Source organism: Scyliorhinus torazame, chromosome 22 (assembly GCF_047496885.1).
Source record: "Scyliorhinus torazame isolate Kashiwa2021f chromosome 22, sScyTor2.1, whole genome shotgun sequence".
Classification (NCBI taxonomy): Eukaryota; Metazoa; Chordata; class Chondrichthyes; order Carcharhiniformes; family Scyliorhinidae; genus Scyliorhinus; species Scyliorhinus torazame.
The window spans coordinates 29,725,310-29,749,530 of record NC_092728.1 but is presented as its reverse complement, the minus strand read 5'-3'; the positions used below and the strand labels follow the sequence as shown (position 1 = coordinate 29,749,530).

Here is a 24,221-nt window from a genome sequence, read left to right as displayed (position 1 = left end):
TTTCCAAACTCTGTAGAGATTGATGGGTTAGTGCAGTGTGAGTGTGCGAGAGTGTGGACCATTTCCAAACCCTGTAGAGATTGATGGGTTAGTGCAGTGTGAGTGTGGGAGAGTCTGGAGCATTCCAAACCCTGTAGAGATTGATGGGTTAGTGCAGTGTGAGTGTGCGAGAGTGTGGACCATTCCAAACCCTGTAGCGATTGATGGGTTGGCAGTGTGAGTGTGGGAGAGTGTGGACCATTCCAAACCTTAACCCTGTAGAGATTGATGGGTTAGTGCAGTGTGAGTGTGCGAGAGTGTGGACCGATCCAAACTCTGTAGAGATTGATGGGTTAGTGCAGTGTGAGTGTGGGAGAGTGTGGACCATTCCAAACCCCGTAGTGATTGATGGGGTTCGTGCAGTGTGAGTGTGCGAGAGTGTGGACCATTTCCAAACCCTGCAGAGATTGATGGGTTAGTGCATTGTGAGTGTGCGAGTGTGGACCATTTCCAAACTCTGTAGAGATTGATGGGTTAGTGCAGTGAGTGTGGGAGAGTGTTGACCATTTCCAAACCCTGCAGAGATTGATGGGTTAGAGCAGTGTGAGTGTGCGAGAGTGTGGACCATTTCCAAACTCTGTAGAGATTGATGGGTTAGTGCAGTGAGTGTGGGAGAGTGTTGACCATTTCCAAACCCTGTAGAGATTGATGGGGTTGTTGCAGTGTGAGTGTGCGAGAGTGTTGACCATTTCCAAACCCTGTGGAGATTGATGGTGTTATTGCAGTGTGAGTGTAGGAGAGGGTGGACCATTTCCCAAACTCTGTAGCGATTGATGGGTTAGAGCAGTGTGAGTGCGCGACATTGTGAACCATTTCCAAACTCTGTAGAGATTGACGGGGTTATTGCAGTGTGAGTGTGCGAGAGCGTGGACCATTTCCAAACCCTGTAGAAATTGATGGGTTAGTGCAGTGTGAGTGTGCGAGATTGTGGACCATTCCAAACCCTGTAGTGATTGATGGGGTTGTTGCAGTGTGAGTGTGCGAGAGTGTGGACCATTTCCAAATACTGTAGAGATTGATGGATTAGTGCAGTGTGAGTGTGGGAGAGTTTGGACCATTTCCAAACCCTGTAGAGATTGATGGGTTAGTGCAGTGTGAGTGTGCGAGAGTGTGGACATTCCAAACCCTGTAGCGATTGATGGGGTTGTTGCAGTGTGAGTGTGCGAGAGTGTGGACCATTTCCAAACTCTGTAGAGATTGATGGGGTTGTTGCAGTGTGAGTGTGCGAGAGTGTGGACCATTCTAAACCCTGCAGAGGTTGATGGGTTTGGCAGTGTGAGTGTGCGAGGGTGTGGACGATTTCCAAATACTGCAGGGATTGATGGGGTTGTTGCAGTGTGAGTGCGCGAGAGTGTGGACCATTTCCAAACTCTGTAGAGGTTGATGGGGTTGTTGCAGTGTGAGTGTGGGAGAGTGTGGACCTTTCTAAACCCTGCAGAGATTGATGGGCTAGTGCAGTGTGAGTGTGGGAGAGTGTGGACCATTCGAAACTCTGTAGAGATTGATGGGTTAGTGCAGTGTGAGTGCGTGAGAGTGTGGAACATTTCCCAACCTCTGTAGAGATTGATGGGTTAGAGCAGTGTGAGTGCGCGAGAGTGTGGACCATTCCAAACCCTGTAGCGATTGATGGGGTTGTTGCAGTGTGAGTGCGCGAGAGTGTGGACCATTCCAAACCCTGTAGAGATTGATGGGTTAGTGCAGTGTGAGTGTGGGAGAGTGGGGACCATTCCAAACCCTGTAGAGATTGATGGGTTGTTGCAGTGTGAGTGTGCGAGAGTGTGGACCATTTCCAAACCCTGTAGAGATTGATGGGGTTGTTGCAGTGTGAGTGTGCGAGAGTGTGGACCATTTCCAAACTCTGTAGAGATTGATGGGGTTGTTGCAGTGTGAGTGTGCGAGAGTGTGGACCATTTCCAAACTCTGTAGAGATTGATGGGGTTGTTGCAGTGTGAGTGTGCGAGAGTGTGGACCATTCTAAACCCTGCAGAGGTTGATGGGTTTGGCAGTGTGAGTGTGCGAGGGTGTGGACGATTTCCAAATACTGCAGGGATTGATGGGGTTGTTGCAGTGTGAGTGCGCGAGAGTGTGGACCATTTCCAAACTCTGTAGAGGTTGATGGGGTTGTTGCAGTGTGAGTGTGGGAGAGTGTGGACCTTTCTAAACCCTGCAGAGATTGATGGGTTAGTGCAGTGTGAGTGTGGGAGAGTCTGGAGCATTCCAAACCCTGTAGAGATTGATGGGTTAGTGCAGTGTGAGTGTGCGAGAGTGTGGACCATTCCAAACCCTGTAGCGATTGATGGGTTGGCAGTGTGAGTGTGGGAGAGTGTGGACCATTCCAAACCTTAACCCTGTAGAGATTGATGGGTTAGTGCAGTGTGAGTGTGCGAGAGTGTGGACCGATCCAAACTCTGTAGAGATTGATGGGTTAGTGCAGTGTGAGTGTGGGAGAGTGTGGACCATTCCAAACCCCGTAGTGATTGATGGGGTTCGTGCAGTGTGAGTGTGCGAGAGTGTGGACCATTTCCAAACCCTGCAGAGATTGATGGGTTAGTGCATTGTGAGTGTGCGAGTGTGGACCATTTCCAAACTCTGTAGAGATTGATGGGTTAGTGCAGTGAGTGTGGGAGAGTGTTGACCATTTCCAAACCCTGCAGAGATTGATGGGTTAGAGCAGTGTGAGTGTGCGAGAGTGTGGACCATTTCCAAACTCTGTAGAGATTGATGGGTTAGTGCAGTGAGTGTGGGAGAGTGTTGACCATTTCCAAACCCTGTAGAGATTGATGGGGTTGTTGCAGTGTGAGTGTGCGAGAGTGTTGACCATTTCCAAACCCTGTGGAGATTGATGGTGTTATTGCAGTGTGAGTGTAGGAGAGGGTGGACCATTTCCCAAACTCTGTAGCGATTGATGGGTTAGAGCAGTGTGAGTGCGCGACATTGTGAACCATTTCCAAACTCTGTAGAGATTGACGGGGTTATTGCAGTGTGAGTGTGCGAGAGCGTGGACCATTTCCAAACCCTGTAGAAATTGATGGGTTAGTGCAGTGTGAGTGTGCGAGATTGTGGACCATTCCAAACCCTGTAGTGATTGATGGGGTTGTTGCAGTGTGAGTGTGCGAGAGTGTGGACCATTTCCAAATACTGTAGAGATTGATGGATTAGTGCAGTGTGAGTGTGGGAGAGTTTGGACCATTTCCAAACCCTGTAGAGATTGATGGGTTAGTGCAGTGTGAGTGTGCGAGAGTGTGGACATTCCAAACCCTGTAGCGATTGATGGGGTTGTTGCAGTGTGAGTGTGCGAGAGTGTGGACCATTTCCAAACTCTGTAGAGATTGATGGGGTTGTTGCAGTGTGAGTGTGCGAGAGTGTGGACCATTCTAAACCCTGCAGAGGTTGATGGGTTTGGCAGTGTGAGTGTGCGAGGGTGTGGACGATTTCCAAATACTGCAGGGATTGATGGGGTTGTTGCAGTGTGAGTGCGCGAGAGTGTGGACCATTTCCAAACTCTGTAGAGGTTGATGGGGTTGTTGCAGTGTGAGTGTGGGAGAGTGTGGACCTTTCGAAACCCTGCAGAGATTGATGGGCCAGTGCAGTGTGAGTGTGGGAGAGTGTGGACCATTCGAAACTCTGTAGAGATTGATGGGTTAGTGCAGTGTGAGTGCGTGAGAGTGTGGAACATTTCCCAACCTCTGTAGAGATTGATGGGTTAGAGCAGTGTGAGTGCGCGAGAGTGTGGACCATTCCAAACCCTGTAGCGATTGATGGGGTTGTTGCAGTGTGAGTGCGCGAGAGTGTGGACCATTCCAAACCCTGTAGAGATTGATGGGTTAGTGCAGTGTGAGTGTGGGAGAGTGGGGACCATTCCAAACCCTGTAGAGATTGATGGGTTGTTGCAGTGTGAGTGTGCGAGAGTGTGGACCATTTCCAAACCCTGTAGAGATTGATGGGGTTGTTGCAGTGTGAGTGTGCGAGAGTGTGGACCATTTCCAAACTCTGTAGAGATTGATGGGGTTGTTGCAGTGTGAGTGTGCGAGAGTGTGGACCATTTCCAAACTCTGTAGAGATTGATGGGGTTGTTGCAGTGTGAGTGTGCGAGAGTGTGGACCATTCTAAACCCTGCAGAGGTTGATGGGTTTGGCAGTGTGAGTGTGCGAGGGTGTGGACGATTTCCAAATACTGCAGGGATTGATGGGGTTGTTGCAGTGTGAGTGCGCGAGAGTGTGGACCATTTCCAAACTCTGTAGAGGTTGATGGGGTTGTTGCAGTGTGAGTGTGGGAGAGTGTGGACCTTTCTAAACCCTGCAGAGATTGATGGGCTAGTGCAGTGTGAGTGTGCGAGAGTGTGGACCATTCTAAACCCTGCAGAGGTTGATGGGTTTGGCAGTGTGAGTGTGCGAGGGTGTGGACGATTTCCAAATACTGCAGGGATTGATGGGGTTGTTGCAGTGTGAGTGCGCGAGAGTGTGGACCATTTCCAAACTCTGTAGAGGTTGATGGGGTTGTTGCAGTGTGAGTGTGGGAGAGTGTGGACCTTTCTAAACCCTGCAGAGATTGATGGGCTAGTGCAGTGTGAGTGTGGGAGAGTGTGGACCATTCGAAACTCTGTAGAGATTGATGGGTTAGTGCAGTGTGAGTGTGCGAGAGTGTGGAACATTTCCCAACCTCTGTAGAGATTGATGGGTTAGAGCAGTGTGAGTGCGCGAGAGTGTGGACCATTCCAAACCCTGCAGAGATTGATGGGTTTGGCAGTGTGAGTGTGCGAGTGTGGACCATTTCCAAATCCTGCAGAGATTGATCGGTTAGTGCATAGTATCATAGAATTTACAGTGCAGAAGGAGGCCATTCGGCCCATCGAGTCTGCACCGACTCTTGGAAAGAGCACCCTACCTAAGGTCCACACCTCCACCCTATCCCCACAACCCAGTAACCCCACCCTACACTAAGGGCAATTTTGGACACTATGGGCAATTTAGCATGGCCAATCCACCTAACCCGCACATCTTTGGACTGTGGGAGGAAACCGGAGCACCCGGAGGAAACCCACGCACACACGGGGAGGATGTGCAGACTCCGCACAGACAGTGACCCAAGCCGGAATCGAACCTGGGACCCTGGAGCTGTGAAGCATTTGTGCTATCCACAATGCTACCGTGCTGCCCGTGTGAGTGTGGGAGAGTGTGGACCATTCCAAACTCTGTAGAGATTGATGGGGTTGTTGCAGTGTGAGTGTGCGAGAGTGTGGACCATTTCCCAAACCCTGTAGCGATTGATCGGTTAGTGCAGTGTGAGTGTGCGAGAGTGTGGACCATTCCAAACCCTGTAGTGATTGATGGGGTTGTTGCCGTGTGAGTGTGCGAGAGTGTGGACCTTTCTAGTAATTCACAGACCCAGGGTAATGATCTGGGGATCCGGGTTTGAATTCCACCAGACCAAGTGATGACATTTAAATAATAAAATATCTGAAATTAAAAGTCTTAATGAAGACCATTGTCGATTGTAATAAAAACCCATCTGGTTCACTAATGTCCTTTAGGAAGGAAATCTGCCATCCTTACCTGGCCTACATGAGACTCCAGACCCACAGCAATGTGATTGACTCTTAAATGCCCTCTGAAATGGCCCAGCAAGCCATTCAGTTATATCCAAACAGTACGAAAACACGAAAAATAAATGAAACTGGACCAACCACCCAGCATGTACCTAGGCCTCAAGAACGGCAGGGGTTCAAGAAGGCAACCCACCTCCACTTTCTGAAGGGCAATTAGGGATGGGCAATAAATGCTGGCCTAACCTGCAACGCCCACATCCCGTAAAATGAATTGTTTACTAATCTTTGTAGAGATAGATTGGTCGGTACAGTGTGACTAACAGGCAGTAATTAGTCAGACGCTGGTTGGAGATGTTGACTGTAGATATTGAGAAGTGGAATAGCACATTTGGACAAAGAATTCCACAATACCAACATATTGAAGGTGATTTTACAGAGTGAAGAGAGGGGTAGGGAGTGTTTTCACTGATGCTCGGGATGATGAATGGGAGACGGACAGGAATTTGTTTACCGTAGCCACTAGCTTGCGAAGAGGGATTAAATTTGGGAGTTGCCATAGGCTGTCAACCTGATGAATACCAGCGTTCTGTGTCTTGTTTTAGGTAATCTGCACTTGCAAGAGATGATGGCGGCAATGTGTGACGCACGAGGAGCCAAACTCTTTGCCACAGATGAAAGGTCAGTTTGATTGTCTTCATTGATTTTATTCTGACAGTAAAGCTTTTTCCCACACACTGTTCTTGATTCCTCACTTTCAACCCAAGATTCTAATATTTGATTTTGTTTTTTTCTTCATTCCTGTGTTGGGGTGTCAGTGACTTTTCTCTGTGCAAGATTGCAAACATTTTAGGCCTGTGAAGGAAGATGTTATAAGCGGCGTGTTTTTAAAATTTATTCATGAGATGTGGGCGTCGCTGGCTAGGCTAGCATTTATTACCCGTCCCTAATTGCCCTTTGCGAAGCTGCCTCCTTGAACAGCGGCAGTCCATGTGGTGCAGGTACACTCACCATGCTGTTAGGGAGGAAGTTCTAGGATGTTGACCCAGCGACAGTGAAGAAATGGCCAGTATATTTCCAAGTTAGGATGTGAGTGACTTGGTGGGGAACTTCACAGGTGGCGTTCCCAGGTATCTGCTGCTCTTGTCCTTCTGCATTGTAGTGGTCGTGGGTTTGGAAAGTGCTGCCGAACAACCCTTGGTGAGTTGCTGCAGTCCATCTTGTAGATGGTACACACAGCTGCTACTGTGCGTCGGTGGTTTGGGAGTGACTGTTTAAGCTGATATATGGTGTGCCAATCAAACGGGCTGCTTTGTCCTCGATGATGCTGAACTTCTTGAGTGTTGTTGGAGGAGCACTCATCCAGACAACTGGGGAATATTCCATTACACTCCTGGCTTGTGCCCTGTTGGTGGTGGACAGGCTTTGGGGAGTCAGGAGGTGCAGGATTCCCAACCTCTGACTTGCTCTGCGAACCACAATATGTATATGCTTGGGTCCAGTTCAGTTTCTGGTAAATTGTAACCCACAAGATGTTCATAGTTGGTGATTCAGCGATAGTGAAGTGTTATGGGCGAGGTGTTTTCAGAACCCCAAAATGTATCATGGAGTTGAACCAATCTCTCCCTTTAATGTATTTGTTGCTTTTCCTAGCACACGGCTTGTTCCCTAGGTGTGGAATTACAATTATGGACACGTGGGTTTTTAAACACAAAACAATGTTTATTCCATGAACTCAACTTAACATCTTAAATAAACATTGGATCTCTTAACACCCCTTACTTCAAAGATAACTCAGAAAATATTGCAACAGTAAATAACTCCTTAAAATGTTCCTTCAAACTTTCAAGAGACTTAACACCTTTAAACAAAATCACATCAGGTTAAAGGCTTTACAATTATGAGTTTAAATCACCCAAATGATCCAGAGATAGTCTTTCATGGCAGAGATCCAGCTCACTGCAAAACACAGACACACACCCAGCTCTTTCCTCCAAACTGCAAAACTAAACTGCAAAATAGCTGATCTAAAGCCCAGCTCCACCCACTCTCTGACATCACGGTTTTCTTAAAGGTACATTGCTTAAACATCCATGTCTTAAAGGTACTCTCACATGACACCTCCCCCCAAGAAAAAAAAAACCCATCAACTTCAAGATGGTTTCATTTTTCACTTTTGCACCATCCACTAAGAAATGTACACAGTAAATATACATTTTAATTTAAAGAAAACAACACACTCAACCAGGTATAATAATATATGCAATTTTTCTTTGTTCTGCTTCCTCCAACCAAAATCCTTCTCGATTGACAGTCTCTTTGAACAATAAATTCTCTGCACGATCCATCCATTCCTCTACTCCTCGGCAATTCTCTTTAGAGTCAGATACTTTAGTTCAATCTGACCACAGAGTCCCTTGCAATTCTCCAATACAGGAACATTGGTGATCACAGCTTTCAGGCAGTCAAATGCCTGTTGAAAGTCCGCTGTCCATTGAATTTTTTTACGTTTCTTCAGCAATTCCATCAGTGGAGTAATCATGCCACAAAACTCTTGCACAGCTGTTCGACCAAATCCACTCATGCTAAGAGATCGCATTGCCTCCCTTCGTCTTGAGGGTATCGGAAACTCCTCAAGGAAAGTGATTCGGGCTTCTCCAAATTCACTTTCGGCTAGGTTCATCACCAAACCCGCTACCTGAAGTCGATCGAAGAACTCCATACGATGTTTTAAATGCTCTTTCCATGTTTGGAAGTTGGAAATAAAAGCAGATTGTCCCACTTTCTCAATGCAATCCTTCAAATGTGGAATAGGATAAGAGTCCGTTCTTGTAAATGCATTCAACTTTCTATAGTCCACACACAACCGTTGGGTACTCTCTGGTTTAAGTACCATCACTATGGGTGAGCTCCATTGGCTGCACCCCACTTCAATTATGCCATTCTTCAGCATATCCTCAATCTCTCTGTTAACCTGTGCCAATTTTAAAAGGTCAAGTCTATATGGATGTTGTTTGATCGGAACAGCATTTCCCACATCTACATCATGTATAGCCATTTTAGTACTTCCCAATTTATCTCTACAAACTTTCCCATGTGATATGAATAACTCTTTCAGGTCAGTTTGTTTTTCCTCTGGAAGGTAACTTAACAATTCATCCCAATTTTTAAGAACATCCTCATTTTACAATTTAATTTGAGGTATGTCAAATTCATAGTCATCTGGATTTGGTTTGTCACTTAGAGTTAGAATCATTATAACCTCCTTTTTCTCTCCTTCCCTTTCAAAGTACCTTTTAAGCATATTCACATGACACTCGGTGAGTCTTCCTTCTATCTGGTGTTTTTACCACATAATTCACCTCACTTAATTTCCTTTCAATCGGATACGGTCCACAAAACCTAACTTTTAAAGGCTCCCCTATCACTGGTAACAACACTAAAACTTTATCTCCACTGGCAAAACTATGAACATTAGATTTCTTGTCCGCTACCCATTTCATCACATTTTGTGCAACTTTCAAATGTTGTCTAGCTAATTCACCTGCTCTATTTAATCGTTCCCTAAAATTTGACACGTAATCCAATAGTGCAATTTCTGATTTCTCACCCACCAATTTTTCCTTAATCAATTTAAGTGGTCCTCTTACCTCATGACCAAAAAATTAGTTCAAAAGGACTAAATTTGGTAGACTCATTAGGTGCATCCCTAATTGCAAACAATACGAATGGGATTCCTTTATCCCAATCCTCTGAATAATCTTGACAATACGCCCTCAACATTGTCTTTAATATCTGATGCCACCTTTCTAACGCTCCCTGCAATTCTGGATGGTACGCAGTTGATTTCAATTGTTTTAGTCCTCAGCTCTCCATAACTTCTTTGAAGTAAAATTTGTTTCTTGATCCGATTGAATTTCTGTGGGTAGTAAAGAATTTAAGTAACTCCTCCACAATCCTTCTGGCTGTAATATTATGTACTGGGATGGCCTCTGGAAACCTAGTAAACACATCCATTACAGTCAAAAGATATTGATTCCCACTTTTTGTTTTAGGAAGCGGTCCTACACAATTGATTAGGACCCTTGTAAATGGTTCCTCAAATGCTGGAATGGGTATTAAGGGCGCTGGTTTTATCACTGCTTGAGGTTTCCCTATCACTTGACATGTGTGACATGATTGACAAAATTTAACTACATCTTTATGTGTAGTCCAGGCCAACAAAAAGGATTTTAGCTTGAGTTTTCCTTATTCCCAAATGACCTCCCACTGGTACCTCATGTGCATCTCCAACACCTCCTTTCTATACCCTACCGGCAATACTACTTGATGAACTTCTGCCCACTTTTCATCTGCCTGCATATGTACAGGTCTCCATTTTCTCATCAAAACATCATTTTTACGGTAATTACACTCTGGTATACTCTCAGATTCCTCTTCCGTAAATGCTTTCTGATATATCCGTTTTATTTCTACATCTTTCTGTTGTCACTCCGCCAATTTCCCTGAACTAAAATTATCCGCCTCATCCTCCACCTGTTCTTGTTCTTTTTCAACCATCTGATCAAAAATCGTTTCTGATAATTGTACTTCAACTTCATCTTCACTCTTTGATTTCTCCTCTTGTCTTAACCTGTGACTTTGCGACCTTGTTACTACACAATCCGGAAAAATCCCAGGATATTCGTCCTTCAACACTTCAGTTGACTAATTTTCCACTGGCTTATCAACCACAGTAGGCATCACTCCACCTGCGATCCAGCGATATCATTACCCAAGATAAACTGTATTCCTGGACAAGATAGTTTATCTATTACTCCTACTACCACTTCACCACTCTTCACTGGACTTTCCAACCTTACCTTATATAATAGACCACTCCTACTCCTCTCACCCTGAATTCCACATATCACCAACTTTTCTGGCAACATTCTTCCCAAACTACATAATTCCTCATCTCTTACCATTAAAGATTGACTAGCCCCTGTATCTCTTAAAATTGTGACTTCTTTACCTGCTCCTCCTGATACACATGAGTAAACCTTACCCACACAAGTAAATTCTTTAAAGACATCTGACACCATCTTAACAATTACTTCTTGAACAGGCTGTACAATCGTTTGCACCTCCTTCGCTTCCCTTGGGCTTTCCTTTACCACTCTAACAAACCCCACTGTCTTATCCTGTTTTACCACATCAGCCTTCCCAGTGCTTTTCTTCAACCACCAACACTGTGACTTTACATGGCCTAGTTTATTCCAGTGAAAACATCTGAAACTTTTCATTTCTTTTCCACCCTCCTGGATTTCTTTTTTAATCTGAGGTATACTCTCTTTACTGTCTCCCATCAGATCACCTTTATTTACCTTTGCCACTTGAGTATTTCTCATGTCCCCAGTTTCTATCCCTCACCGGCTGAAACTGATGTCGGAAACCAATCTTTGATTTATGAACTAATTCATAATCATCTGCCATTTCCGCTGCTAACCTCGCAGTTCTAACCCTCTGTTCTTCCACATGAGTTCTCACTACATCAGGAATTGAATTTTTAAACTCCTCCAAAAGTATAATTTCTCTGAGAGCTTCATACGTTTGGTCTATTTTCAAAGCCCTTATCTACCTGTCAAAATTACTCTGTTTGAGACTTTCAAACTCCATGTATGTTTGACCAAATTCTTTCCTTAAATTTCTAAACCTTTGTCTGTAAGCTTCAGGCACTAGCTCATATGCACCTAAGATGGATTTCTTCACCTCCTCATACGTTCCAGATACCTCCTCCGGTAGTGATGCAAACACTTCACTAGCTCTACCTACCAGCTTTGTTTGAATCAGTAACACCCACATGACCTGTGGCGATTTCATTTGTTTAGCTACCTTCTCAAATGAAATGAAAAAGGCTTCCACTTCCTTCTCGTCAAATCTTGGCAATGCTTGGACATATTTAAATAGATTTCCACCAACCCTTCGACAATGACGCTCTTTCTCACTATCCTCATCACTATCATCCAACTGTATGTTTCCCTTTACGTCTGCCAATTTTAACTGATTGTCATGTTTCATAGCCATTTTCTGAAGTTCAAACTCCCTCTCTTTATCTTTTTCCCTGATCTGTATCTCCCTTTCTTTTTCTTATTGTTCTGCTAGGGCTATTCTTTCTTTTCTCCTTTCTTCTCTCTCCTTTTCTTTTTCCTCTCTCACTCTTTCTCTTTCTTTTTCCTCTCTCTCTCTTTTTCCTCTCTCTCACTCTCGTATTCAAGCTGCTTTAATTCTTTCTCATGTTCCATTTGTTTAATTTGCAACTGAATTTTTGCCATTTCCAATGAGTCAAACTCTATCTCAGGCAACTTTAAATGCTTAACCACCGCCATAATTACCTCATCTTTTAGCATTTTTTCAGGTAATGTTAACTGCAATGTTCTTGCCAAATCGAACAGTCTGTTTTAGTCTCTGTCCGTAAGGTACTGCGTGTGACCGTCTCCACCCCCAAAAACTTCTGAGCCTCTGAAAGAGCCATTGTCCACAACTCACTCCCCACTTAAACTAGAATACCACACCTGAAAAGCAACCACAATATGCTCACCTCTCACTGTCTTTAAGTTCACTAAGCCAATCCAATAGATAGACTTTTATCCCAGACGAGCCCCCAATTTGTTATGGGCGAGGCATTTTCAGAACCCCAAAATGTATCATGGAGTTCAACCAAGCTCTCCCTTTAATGTATTTGTTGGTTTTCTGAGCACATGGATTACAATTATGGACACGTGGGTTTTTAAACACAAAACAATGTTTATTCCATGAACTCAACTTGACATCTTAAATAAACATTGGATCTCTTAACACCCCTTACTTCAAAGATAACTCAGAAAATATTGCAACAGTAAATAACTCCTTAAAAAGTTCCTTCAAACTTCCAAGAGACTTAACACCTTTAAACAGAATCACATCAGGTTAAAGGCTTTACAATTATGAGTTTAAATCACCCAAATGATCCAGAGGTAGTCTTTCATGGCAGAGATCCAGCTCACTGCAAAACACAGACACACACCCAGCTCTTTTCCTACAAATTGCAAAACTAAACTGCAAAATGGCTGATCTAAAGCCCAGCTCCACCCACTCTCTGACATCACTGTTTTCTTAAAGGTACATTGCTTAAACATCCATGTCTTAAAGGTACGTTCACATAACAAAAGCCATTGAATATAAGGAGCGATGGTTTGATTCTCTCTTGTTGGATATAACTATTGCCTGGCACTTGTGTGGCACGAATGTTACTTGCTACTTTAGCCAAGCCTGGATATTGTCCTGGTCTTGTTGCATTTAGACATGGACTGCTTCATTATCTGAGGAGTCATGAATGGTGCTGAACATTGTGCAACCAACAATGAACACCACTTCTGACCTCATGGTGGAAACAAGGTCATTGATGAAGCAGCTGAAGTGGTTGGGCCTGACAAGCTCCTGCAGTGATGTCCTGGAACTGAGATAACTGACCTCCAACCACCACAACCATCTCCCTTTTGTGCAAGGTATGACTCCAACCAGTGGAGAGTTTTCCCCAATTCCCATTGATTCCAGTTTAGTTACGGCTCCTTGCTGCCATCCTCGGTCAAAAGCTGCCTTGATGTCAAGGGCAGTCACTCTCACCTCACCTCTGGAGTTGAGCTTTTGTTGTCCATGTTTGAGTCAAGGCTGAAATGCCAGAAGCTGAGCAGCTGAGAGACTCTGGGGGAAGCTGAGATGAATCATCCACTCAGCACTTTCTGCTGAAGATTATTGCAAATGCTTCAGCATTATCTTTTGCACTGATATGCTGGGCTGTTCAATTATTAAGGATGGGGCTATTTGTGGGTCCTCCTCCTCCAGTGAATTGTTTAGTGGTCTACCATTGGATGTGGCAGGAGTGCAGAGCATAGATCGTTGTGTAATTGCTTAATCCTGTCTATTACCTGCTGATTATGCTTTTCGACATGCAAGTAATCTGTTGTCGCTTCATCAGCTTAACCTCATATTTTAAATATGCTTGGTGCTGCTGACATGTCCTCCTTCAATTGTATAAACCTGGATATGTGTAAATGCCCATCTTCTAATATCTTTGCTTATCACCACAGCTGACCAAAGTTTACTCATTCCAGATTCTGTATTGATAATGGCGCTATGATTGCACAGGCTGGATGGGAGATGTTCCGAGCAGGACATGTGACTGCACTGGAAGATTCGTGGATCACTCAGAGGTAGGGATACAATTCCCTTTAATTGAAAACTTGTCTGAGACCCATAGAACCTCTGAACAGATGATAATTAAATTAATAATGAATCATGTTAACACTCTTAATATTCTGAGGCCTATTATGTGAATAAATCTTAAACACGATAATATTCAGAGTATCATATTAATGAATCATATTAATACATTAATATTCCAAAGGTTATTATATTTACAAATTATATTCACACCCACTAATATCCTGAGAATTATTATATTAAAAAATCATACTAACATGCTAATATTTGGAGGATGATCCCATTAATAAATTATTGACACTAATATCCTGATGGATATTAGATTGAATCATATTAACACATGCTATTATTCAGAGATTTATTATATCCATATATCAAATTAACACTTGTTATTACGCTGACCATTATTGTATTGAAAAGTCATATTAATACACAATTATTCTGAGGATTGTTATATCGATCAATCATGTTACAAATGCGAATATTCAGTGGTATATTATATTAAATCACATTAACACACACTAATATTCTGAGGATGGTTATATTAATAATTCGCATTAACATGCTAATATTCGGTGGTATATTATGCTAATAAATCACATTAACACACTAATATTCTGAGTATGGTTATATTAATAAATCGCATTAACACATGCTAATATTCTAAGGATGGTTTTATTAATAAATCACATTAACACGCAAATATCCTGAGGCTGGTTTTATTAATAAATCACACTGACACATGCTCATATTCTGTGGATGGTTATATTAACAAATCACAACACACGCTAATATTCTGAGGATGGTTATATTAATAAATCACATCACATGCTAATATTCTGAGGATGGTTATATTAATAAATCCCACTGAAACATGCTAGTATTCTGAGGATGGTTATATCAAAAAATTATATTAACAGACACTAATATTCTGAGGATGGTTATATTAATATTTATATTAATATTCATATTCTGAGGATGGTTATATACATAAATCACATTAACACCCGCTAATATTCTGAGGATCATTGTATTAAAAAATCACATTAACACACGCTAATATTCTGAAGACGGTTTTATTGATAAATTACCTTGACGGACTCTCATATTCTGTGGATGGTTATATTAATAAATCACAACACACGCTAATATTCTGAGGATGGTTATATTAATAAATCACATCACATGCTAATATTCTGAGGATGGTTATATTAATAAATCACACTGAAACATGCTAGTATTCTGAGGATGGTTATATCAAAAAATTATATTAACAGACACTAATATTCTGAGGATGGTTATATTAATAAATCACACTGAAACATGCTAGTATTCTGAGGATGGTTATTTTAATAAATTATATTAATAGACACTAATATTCTGAGGATGGTTATATTAATAAATCACATTAACATACGCTAATATTCTGCAGATGGTTATATTAATAAATCACAACAACACACGCTAATTATCTGAGGATGGTTGTATAAATAAATAGCATTAACACACGCTAATAGTCTGAGGATGGTTCTATGAATAAATTACATTGACACACTCTAATATGCTGAGGATGGCTTTATTAATAAATCACACTGACACATGCTAATATTGGGTGGTATATTATACTAATAAATCACAACACGCTAATATTCTGAGGATGGTTATATTAATAAACCGCATTAATACGCTAATATTCTAAGGATAGTTTTATTAATAACTCACATTAACACACTTATATTCTGAGGATTATTATATAAATATATCCCATTATAACACGCTAATATTCTGAGGATCATTATATTTTAAAAAATCACATTAACACACGCTAATAATCTGAGGATGGTTTTATTAATAAATCACATTGACGGACTCTAATATGCTGAGGATGGCTTTATTAATAAATCACATTCAAACGCTAATATTCTGAGGATGGTTTTATTAATAAATCACACTGACACATGCTTATATTCTGAGGATATTTTATTAATAAATCACATTAACAGACGCTAATAATTTGAGGATGGTTATGTTAAAGAATCACATTAACAGACACTAATATTCTGAGGATGGTTATATTAATAAATCACATTAATATACGCTAATATTCTGAGGATAGTTATAAATCACATTAATATACCCTAATATTCTGAGGATGGCTATAAATCACATTGACAGACGCTAATATTCTGAGGATGGTTATACAAATAAATCACATTATTACGCTAATAATTTGAAGATGGTTATATTAATAAATCTCATTAGCAAATGCTAATATTCTGAGGATGGTTATATTAATAAATCACATTAACACGCACCAATACTCTGAGGATGGTTATATTAATAAATCACATTAACACGCACCAATACTCTGAGGATGGTTATATTAATAAATCACATTAACATGTACCAATATTCTGAGAATTGCTATATTAATAAACCACATAATGCACGCTAACATTCTGAGGATGGTTTTATTAATAAATCACATTAACACACACCAATATTCTGAGGATGGTTATATTAATAAATCACAGTAACACACACTAATATTCTGAGGATGTTTATATTAGTAAATCATATTGAAACACGTTAATATTCTGAGGATGGTTATCTTAATAAATCACTAGCACATGCTAATATTCTGAGGATGGTGAGAAATCACATTGTCACGTGCTAATATTCTGAGGATGGTTATATTAATAAGTCACAACACACTAATAGTCTACTGATGGTTATATTAAAAGATCACATTAACACATGCTAATATTCTGTGGATGGTTATATTGATAAATCACATTGACCCAAGCTAATATTTTGCGGATGGTTATATTAATAAATCACATTGACATACACTAATATTCTGAGGATGATTATGTTAACAAATCATATGAACACTAATAGTCTGAGCATTATATTAAATTACATTAACACACAAATATACTGAGAATGATTATATTAAAACATAATGACACAAAACATAAAACACAATATTCTGGAGATTGTTATATTAATAAATCATTAACACACTAATGTCCTGAGCATGATTAATAAAATATTAATGGGCTAATATACTGAGAATGGTTATATTAATGAAACAACACAGTAACATTTTGAAGGTTATTATATTAAATCATATTAATGAATGCTAATATTGTGAGGATTATTATATTCTAATTCGTATTAACACATGCCAACATTCTGAGGATTATTGTATTATAAATCATTTTAAAACATGCTAAAATTCTGAAGGTTATATTATAAATCTTATCAACACACGTTAATGTTCCGAGGATCATTGCATTCCAAAGATGCGCAGGTTAGGTGGATTGGTCATACTAAATTGCCCCTTCGGGTATGGTTGCAGTGATAGAGCGAGGGATTGGGCCTGGGTAGGGTGGTCTTTCGAAGGGTCGGTGCAGACCCGATGGACCGAATGGCCTCCTGCACTGTAGGGATTCTCTGATTCTAGAAATCACATTAAAGCACTCTAATGTTCTGAGGATTATTATATTATAATTCACATAAACAGATGCTGATATTAAATTTGGGGTTTATTATGTTTTGTTCATGAGCTGGATGTCAGCATTTAATGTCCATCACTAATTGTCTTGGAGAAGGTTGTGGTTAATGCTGCTTGGCAGTGCTGTTGAAGACCCCTTCTATCACTTTGCTGATGATCGAGATTAGACCGATGGGGCAGTGATCGCCTGGTTTGGGTTTGTCCTGCTTTTTGTGTGCAAGGTAGACCTGTGAGATTTTCCACATTGCCGGGTACTGGAACAGCTTGACGAGGGGTGCGGCAAGTTCTGGAACACGTCTTCAGTACTATTGCCAGAATATAAGAAATCCAGGTATGACATATGGAAAGCCATCAGGGACGCCAAAAGACAATACCAGATCAAACTAGAGTCCCAGACCACAATGACACATAGAACATACAGTGCAAAGGAGGCCATTCGGCCCATCGAGTCTGCACCGACCCACTTAAGCCCTCACTTCCACCCTAACCCCAAAACCCCTCCTAACCTTTTTGGTCACTAAGGGCAATTTATCATGGCCAATCCACCTAACCTGCACGTCTTTGGACTGTGGGAGGAAACCGGAGCACCCGGAGGAAACCCAACGCAGACACGGGGAGAACGTGCAGACTCCACACAGACAGTAAACCAGCGGGGAATCGAACCTGGGACCCTGGTGCTGTGAAGCCATGGTGCTATCCACTTGTGCTACTGTACTGCCCTAAACCCACAACGTTATGGCAGGGCTTACACAAGAGCAAGGACAGGCAGAATCTCTGGGACTGGAGCATCCCTCCCCGATGAACTGAACAAGTTCTATGCCCGCTTTGAACAGTCAGCCATTACCACAGTGCCACCTGTCCCAACAGCCCTGGACACACCCATACCCACTATTACAGCCTCAGAGGTAAGAGCTGCCGACTTGAAAGTGAACCCACAAAAAGCGATGGGTCCCACGGAGTCCCTGGGCGAGCACTCTGAGCCCGCGCAGACCAGCTGGCGAATGTATTCGCAGATATCTTCAACACCTCATTCCTCCGCTCTGAGGTCGCCACCTCCTTCAAGAAGACTCCCATTATATCAGTACCAAAGAAGACAAGGTAGCTTGCCTCAACGACTACCGATCGGTGGCCCTTATGTCAGTTATGAAATGCTTCGAGTGGCTAGTCATAAGACGGATTAACGTTAGCTTCTCAGACAATCCATTGCAGTTCGCCTATCACCGCAAACTGTCCACAGCAGATTTCCCTAGCCTTACAATCAAAACTCGAACACCTCGACAACAAGGACACCTACGTGAGACTGCTGTTCATAGACTACAGCTCCGCCTTCAACACCATTATCCCGACAAAACTAATAACCAAACTCTGCAATCTTGGACTTGATCCCTCCCTGTGCAGCTGGATCCTTGACTTCCTCAGCAACAGGCCGCAATCTGTCAGGATAGGCAACAGCACCTCCTCCACAATAGTCCTCAACATCGGGGCCCCGCAAGGATGTGTGCTCAGTCCTCTACTGTACTCCCTAGGAATTAACAACTGTAGCAAGATTTAACTCCAATTTGATCTATAAGTTTGCGGATGATACGACTGTGGTGGGTCGTATCTTGGCCCAAGATCGCAAGAAACTGCAGAGTGTGGTGAACTCAGCCCCCCATTGATTCTGTCTTCAACTACCGCTGCCTCAAGAAGGCAGACAGCATTTTTAGAGACCCTTCCCACCCAGGCTTTGCCCTCTTCCAGACCCTTCCTTCAGGCAGAAGATACAGAAGTCTGAAGACCCACACATCCAGACAGGATGTGAACAGCTTTTTCCCCACAGCTACTAAACTCCTCAATGACTCTCCCTGTCAGAACACTATTCACAACGCCCTATGCTGCTCTTGCTCATATATTTACTTTGTTTGGCCCTTGTTCCGCACTGTAACCAATCACTATAAGTCGGTGTACCATTTGTCAATGTACTCTGTTGATTATTCTTTTTGTCGACTGTGTACGTTCCCTGCAGAAAAATACTTTTTACTGCACTTCGGTACATGTGACAATCAATCAATATTGTAAGGACCTTTGCAGCATCAAATGCCTTCAGCCGTTTCCTGATATCACATGGAGTGAATCAAATTGTCAAAATCTATGATGTACGGGACTTCCAGAGGAAGCCGAAATGGATTATCCACTCGGCACGTCCAGCTGAAGATTATTGCGAATGATTCAGCATTATCTTTTGCACTGATGTGCTGGGCTCCTCCATCATTGAGGATTGGAATTTTATGGAACCTCTCCGCCACTGAGTTGTTTAATTGTCCATCACTATTCATGGCTGGATGTGGAAGGACTGCAGAGCTTAGATCTGACCTGTTGGCTGTGTGATCGGTTAGCTCTGTCTATCACTTGCTGCTTATACCGTTTGACACAAAAGTAATCTTGTGTTGTAGCTTCACCAGGTTGACACCTCATTTCTCAGTGTGCCTGATGTTGCTCCTGGCATGCCCTCCTGATCTCTGCATTGAATCTGGGTTGTTCCTCTGGCTTGGTGGTAATTGTTCAGGATACGGCAGGTCGCGAGGTTACAGATTGTGGTTGAGTACAATTTTGTTGCTGCTGATGGCCCACAACGCTTCATGGATGTCCAGTCTCAAGTTGCTAGATCTGTTTAAAGCCTATCCTATTTGGCATGATGGTAGTGCCACACAACACGATAGAGGGTATTCTCAATGTGTGGAGAGGTCTTTGACTTCACAAGGACTGTGCGGTGATTAGTCCTTTCGCCAATGTATCTGCAGCACGCAGCTTGGTGAGGATGAGGTCAGGTATGTTTTTCCCTCTAGTTGGTTCTATCGCTACCTGCTGCAGTTCCAACCTGGTAGCTATTGTAGCCACTTAAAATGGCCAACTCCCAATTCAAAATGGCGAACGGCAAAGGCTGATGGGAAAGTCAGCCAACAAGACAAAAACCAGCAGCTGCAGGTTGGCTGTGTATTTACCTCTGGAAATGCCAGACAATATCGATACCAGCAACCATCAGCATAACAAAACAACAGCCATCTGCATACTAATGAGCAATCCCCGGGAACAATAAGCAACATTTAGACACGCAAAGCAAAACCAGACTCTTCGGCGCCAGCAGGAGCCTACACAAAAGGAGGTGAACGAACACCTCAAGACCGCCCATCGATCAGGGAACCGCTCCAGCATTGGAGAAAATCGAACCAAGCGATTGGGACAAAATCCAATCACTTGGGACCAGGTACAGGGTCCGCCCCGAAAGGCGGGAAACCCCTGGGGACTATAAGAATTGAGCCCCAAGTTCAAATCGCTCCCTTCTTCTTCACCTCTCCACTCTCTTCACGCTCTTCTTCCTGCCCGGGTCACCCAGCAACAACGAACCAGCATTGACCGTGACCGGAGCAGTGATCATCGAACTCGTAAGTCTTAATTTAACGCTCGCTACGAGATAGGCGCTCCTAGCTACCAATCCGTACCAACTTCGAATCCCGCAGGCTCAGAACCCGAACGAAAGGCCATTCGTTTCTCTGACCTGGTGGGCCAGTCCGAAGTTAGGTATAGGCCTGTTAGTTGTAGAAGTAGCTTAGACGTAGAATTTGTGCATGAGTAGCGATTACTGTGTACAATAAATGTACTTTGATTTAAATCTTACTAATCGGTGTATTGGATTATTGATCATTACTCGGACTTGAACCTCGTGGCGGTATCATAAAGATACCTGGCGACTCGAGAGCAAAGGTAATAAAACAGAGCAATTGAACTAAGACAAAGTTAGCAACACTATGTCCTTTAGGACCCAGCCAGCTTGGTCTGTGGTGGTACTACTGAGCCACTCTTGGCGATGAACATTTAATCATCCACCCAGAGTATATTCTGCGCTCTTGCCACCCTCCGTGATGGAGGAGAACTGATTCATCAGCTGAGGGTGGCCAGTACGTGGTAACCAGCAGGAGGTAACCTCGCCCATGTTTAACCTGAAACTTCATGGGGCTCAGAGTCAATGTTGAGGACACCCAGGGACACTTCCTCCCGATTGTATACTACTGTGATGCTCCTCTGCTGGGTCTACCCTGCCAGTGAGACTGGACATACCCAGGAATGGTGATAGTGGTGTCTGGGACATTGTAAAGTATGATTCTGTGAGTGTGACTATGTCAGGCTGTTGCTTGACTAGTCTGTGAGATAGCTCTCCCAACTTTGGCACACGCCTCTGCACGTTAGTCAGGAGGACTTTGCAGGGTCAATGGAGCTGGGTTTACTGGTGTTCTTTCTTGTATCTCGGTTGATACCGGGTAATGTGTGCTGTTTAATTCATTTTAGATTTTTTTGTAGGGGTTTGATATAACTGAGTCACTTGCTGTGCCACTCCAGCGGACAGTTAAGTATCACGTAGGCCAGATGGAGTCGGCATAGCAGATAAGAAGATAAATTAGCAGTACTGATATCAGCCTTGTGCTAATGATAATAAATGACATGAATGAGTGATTGCCCATGTTCTTCTCTGGCAGGTACCGGACAGATGAGGTGGAGGTTACATGGCGGATTTAAAGGATGATCTCCAGGGTCGAGGTGTCAGCCTGTGAAACAGCAGTGTCTGGGAATGACGCCAAGATTTAAACCCTTATTTTCCTAACCTTCCTAACCTAGGCACAGACTGATTCTTAGCAAACAACTCAAAATCAAACCGTGGAACTTTTAACAATGAATAAAACAAGGTTTTAAAGTTTGAACGACAGATTCAAGAGATAAGTGAAAAGTTTATTGACTGACTGTGGATTCAGTCAATCACAGCTGTCTTGTCTGTTGTAGGGATTGGATGAGGCTACAGAGGTAACCTGGTGTTGTAAGACTTCTTACTGTGCTACAAGTGTAGGGAGGATTGTAGGGGCTGGAGGTCGTTGCAAAGATAGGGATGGTTGTAGGTGCAGAAGAGATAGTGAGGGGTGCAGGGGATGGATGGCGTTACAGACAACAAAGGTTTTTAGGGGCTGGAGGAGGTCATAGAGATGGGGAAGGCTCTGGGAGCTGGAGAAGGTTACAGTGATAGGGGCTGGAGTAAGTATAGATAGGGAGGGTTGTAGAGTCAGGGAGGGATGCAGGGGATGGAAGGGGTTAAAGATGGGAAGGTTCGTAGGGGCTCATGGAGGTTGCCGAGATAGGGAAGGGTGCACACGATAGAGGGGGTTACAGAGATAGGAAGGATTGTAGGGGCTGGAGGAGGTTGCAACGGTGAGGAGGGTTGTCAGGGCTGGAGTAGATTACAGAGATAGGGAGGGCTGTGGTGGCTAGAGGAGGTTACAGAAATAGGGAGAGTTGTAGGGCTGGAGGAGGTTACAAAGATAAGGTTGTCGGGCTGTGGTAGGTTACAAAGATGAGGAGGGTTGTAGGGGCTGGAGCAGGTTACAGAGGTGGGGAGGGTTCTTGACTTGGATCTATATCGCTGTCCCTTCACTGTCGCTGGGTCAGAATCCTGGAATTCCCTCCCTGTTACAACTCTCTGGGCTAGTGTGCGTTCCAACTCCAAACCCACTTGGCCCAGCATCACAACACAAGTGAAGTGATCAATAATACTTATCAAAATACCCAAAATCTTTGGTCCTTGTTTGCCCAAGAATTGCAGTCACCTGGGGCGAGATTCTCCTACCCCCCGCCGGGTCGGAGAATTGCCAGGGGCTGGCGTGAATCCTGCCCCCGCCAGTTGCCGAATTCTCCGGCACCGGATATTTGGCGGGGGCGGGAATCGCGTCGCGCCGGTTGGCGGGCCCCCCCCCCCCCGCGATTCTCCGGCCCGAATGGGCCAAAGTCCCGCTGCTAGAATGCCTGTCCCGCTGGCGTAGATTAAACCACCTACCTTACCGGCAGGACAAGGCGGCGCGGGTCCTGGGGGGGGCGATTTGGCCCCGGGGGGGGTGCCCCCACGGTGGCCTGGCCAGCGATCGGGGCCCGCTGATCCGCGGGCGGGCGTGTGCCATGGGGGCACTCTTTTCCTTCCGCCTTCGCCACGGTCTCCACCATGGCGGAGGCGGAAGAGACTCCCTCCACAGCGCATGCGCGGGGATGCCGTGAGCGGCCGCTAACACTTCCGCGCATGCGCCGCCCGGAGATGTCATTTCCGCGCCAGCTGGCGGGGCACCAAAGGCCTTTTCCGCCAGCTGGTGGGGGCGGAAATTAGACCGGCGCGGGCCTAGCCCCTTAAGGTTGGGGCTCGGTCCCCCAAGATGCGGAGGATTCCGCACCTTTGGGGCGGCGCGATGCCCGACTGATTTGCACCGTTTTGGGCGCCGGTCGGCGGACATCGCGCCGATACCGGAGAACTTCACCCCAGGTTTGTAAATGTAAACATACTTTTTATTAATAAGAAGAACTGTAATCAAATATGCAGCAAATACAACTGGTTAACTATTATCCAATTCCTAATTATTTGCTTTAACTTGTCCCTACACGCACACCCACACACATAAGACAGACAACCAGAGATGGGAAAGGAAAAATAAGAGTCTTCGTTGCCGATGGTGGGTTTTAGCACCTTACTTCTCCACAAACCTTTTTTTCTATTTGAGGCTTTTACTGTAGTTTCATTCAGGTCTCTGTAGTTTCAGGAATACAGCACTCTCAGCCTTTCTGGAGAGATAAAGAGCAGGTTATTGTCTGAGTGCTGAATTTGGGTGCATTTGAGTGCTATGGTGAGAGTTTGGTGAAAGAGTGATTTTAAGGGTTCATTTTTATCTAAAGTCTAGTCTTTTATTTAGTTAATTAACTTAAAGGTTGCTGTTTGGTTTAGACCTTTTATAGGGCCTTACTACTCTAATTTAGAACATAGAAAAATACAGCACAGAACAGGCCCTTCGGCTCACGATGTTGTGCCGAACCTTTGTC

At 43.6% G+C, this 24,221-nt stretch overlaps 1 protein-coding gene across 1 annotated transcript in view; it reads left to right on the top strand.

Moving 5' to 3' along the window:
* osgep (O-sialoglycoprotein endopeptidase) overlaps positions 1 to 22,075 on the top strand; it is a 120,280-nt gene extending 98,205 nt beyond the window's left edge. The window contains exons 10-12 of the mRNA XM_072488005.1: positions 6,187 to 6,262; positions 13,714 to 13,812; positions 21,854 to 22,075. Of these exons, the coding sequence (XP_072344106.1) occupies positions 6,187 to 6,262; positions 13,714 to 13,812; positions 21,854 to 21,893 (215 nt within the window). The 3' untranslated portion in view covers positions 21,894 to 22,075. The remainder of the gene's footprint in view (positions 1 to 6,186; positions 6,263 to 13,713; positions 13,813 to 21,853) is intronic.
* Positions 22,076 to 24,221: the final 2,146 nt, after the last annotated feature.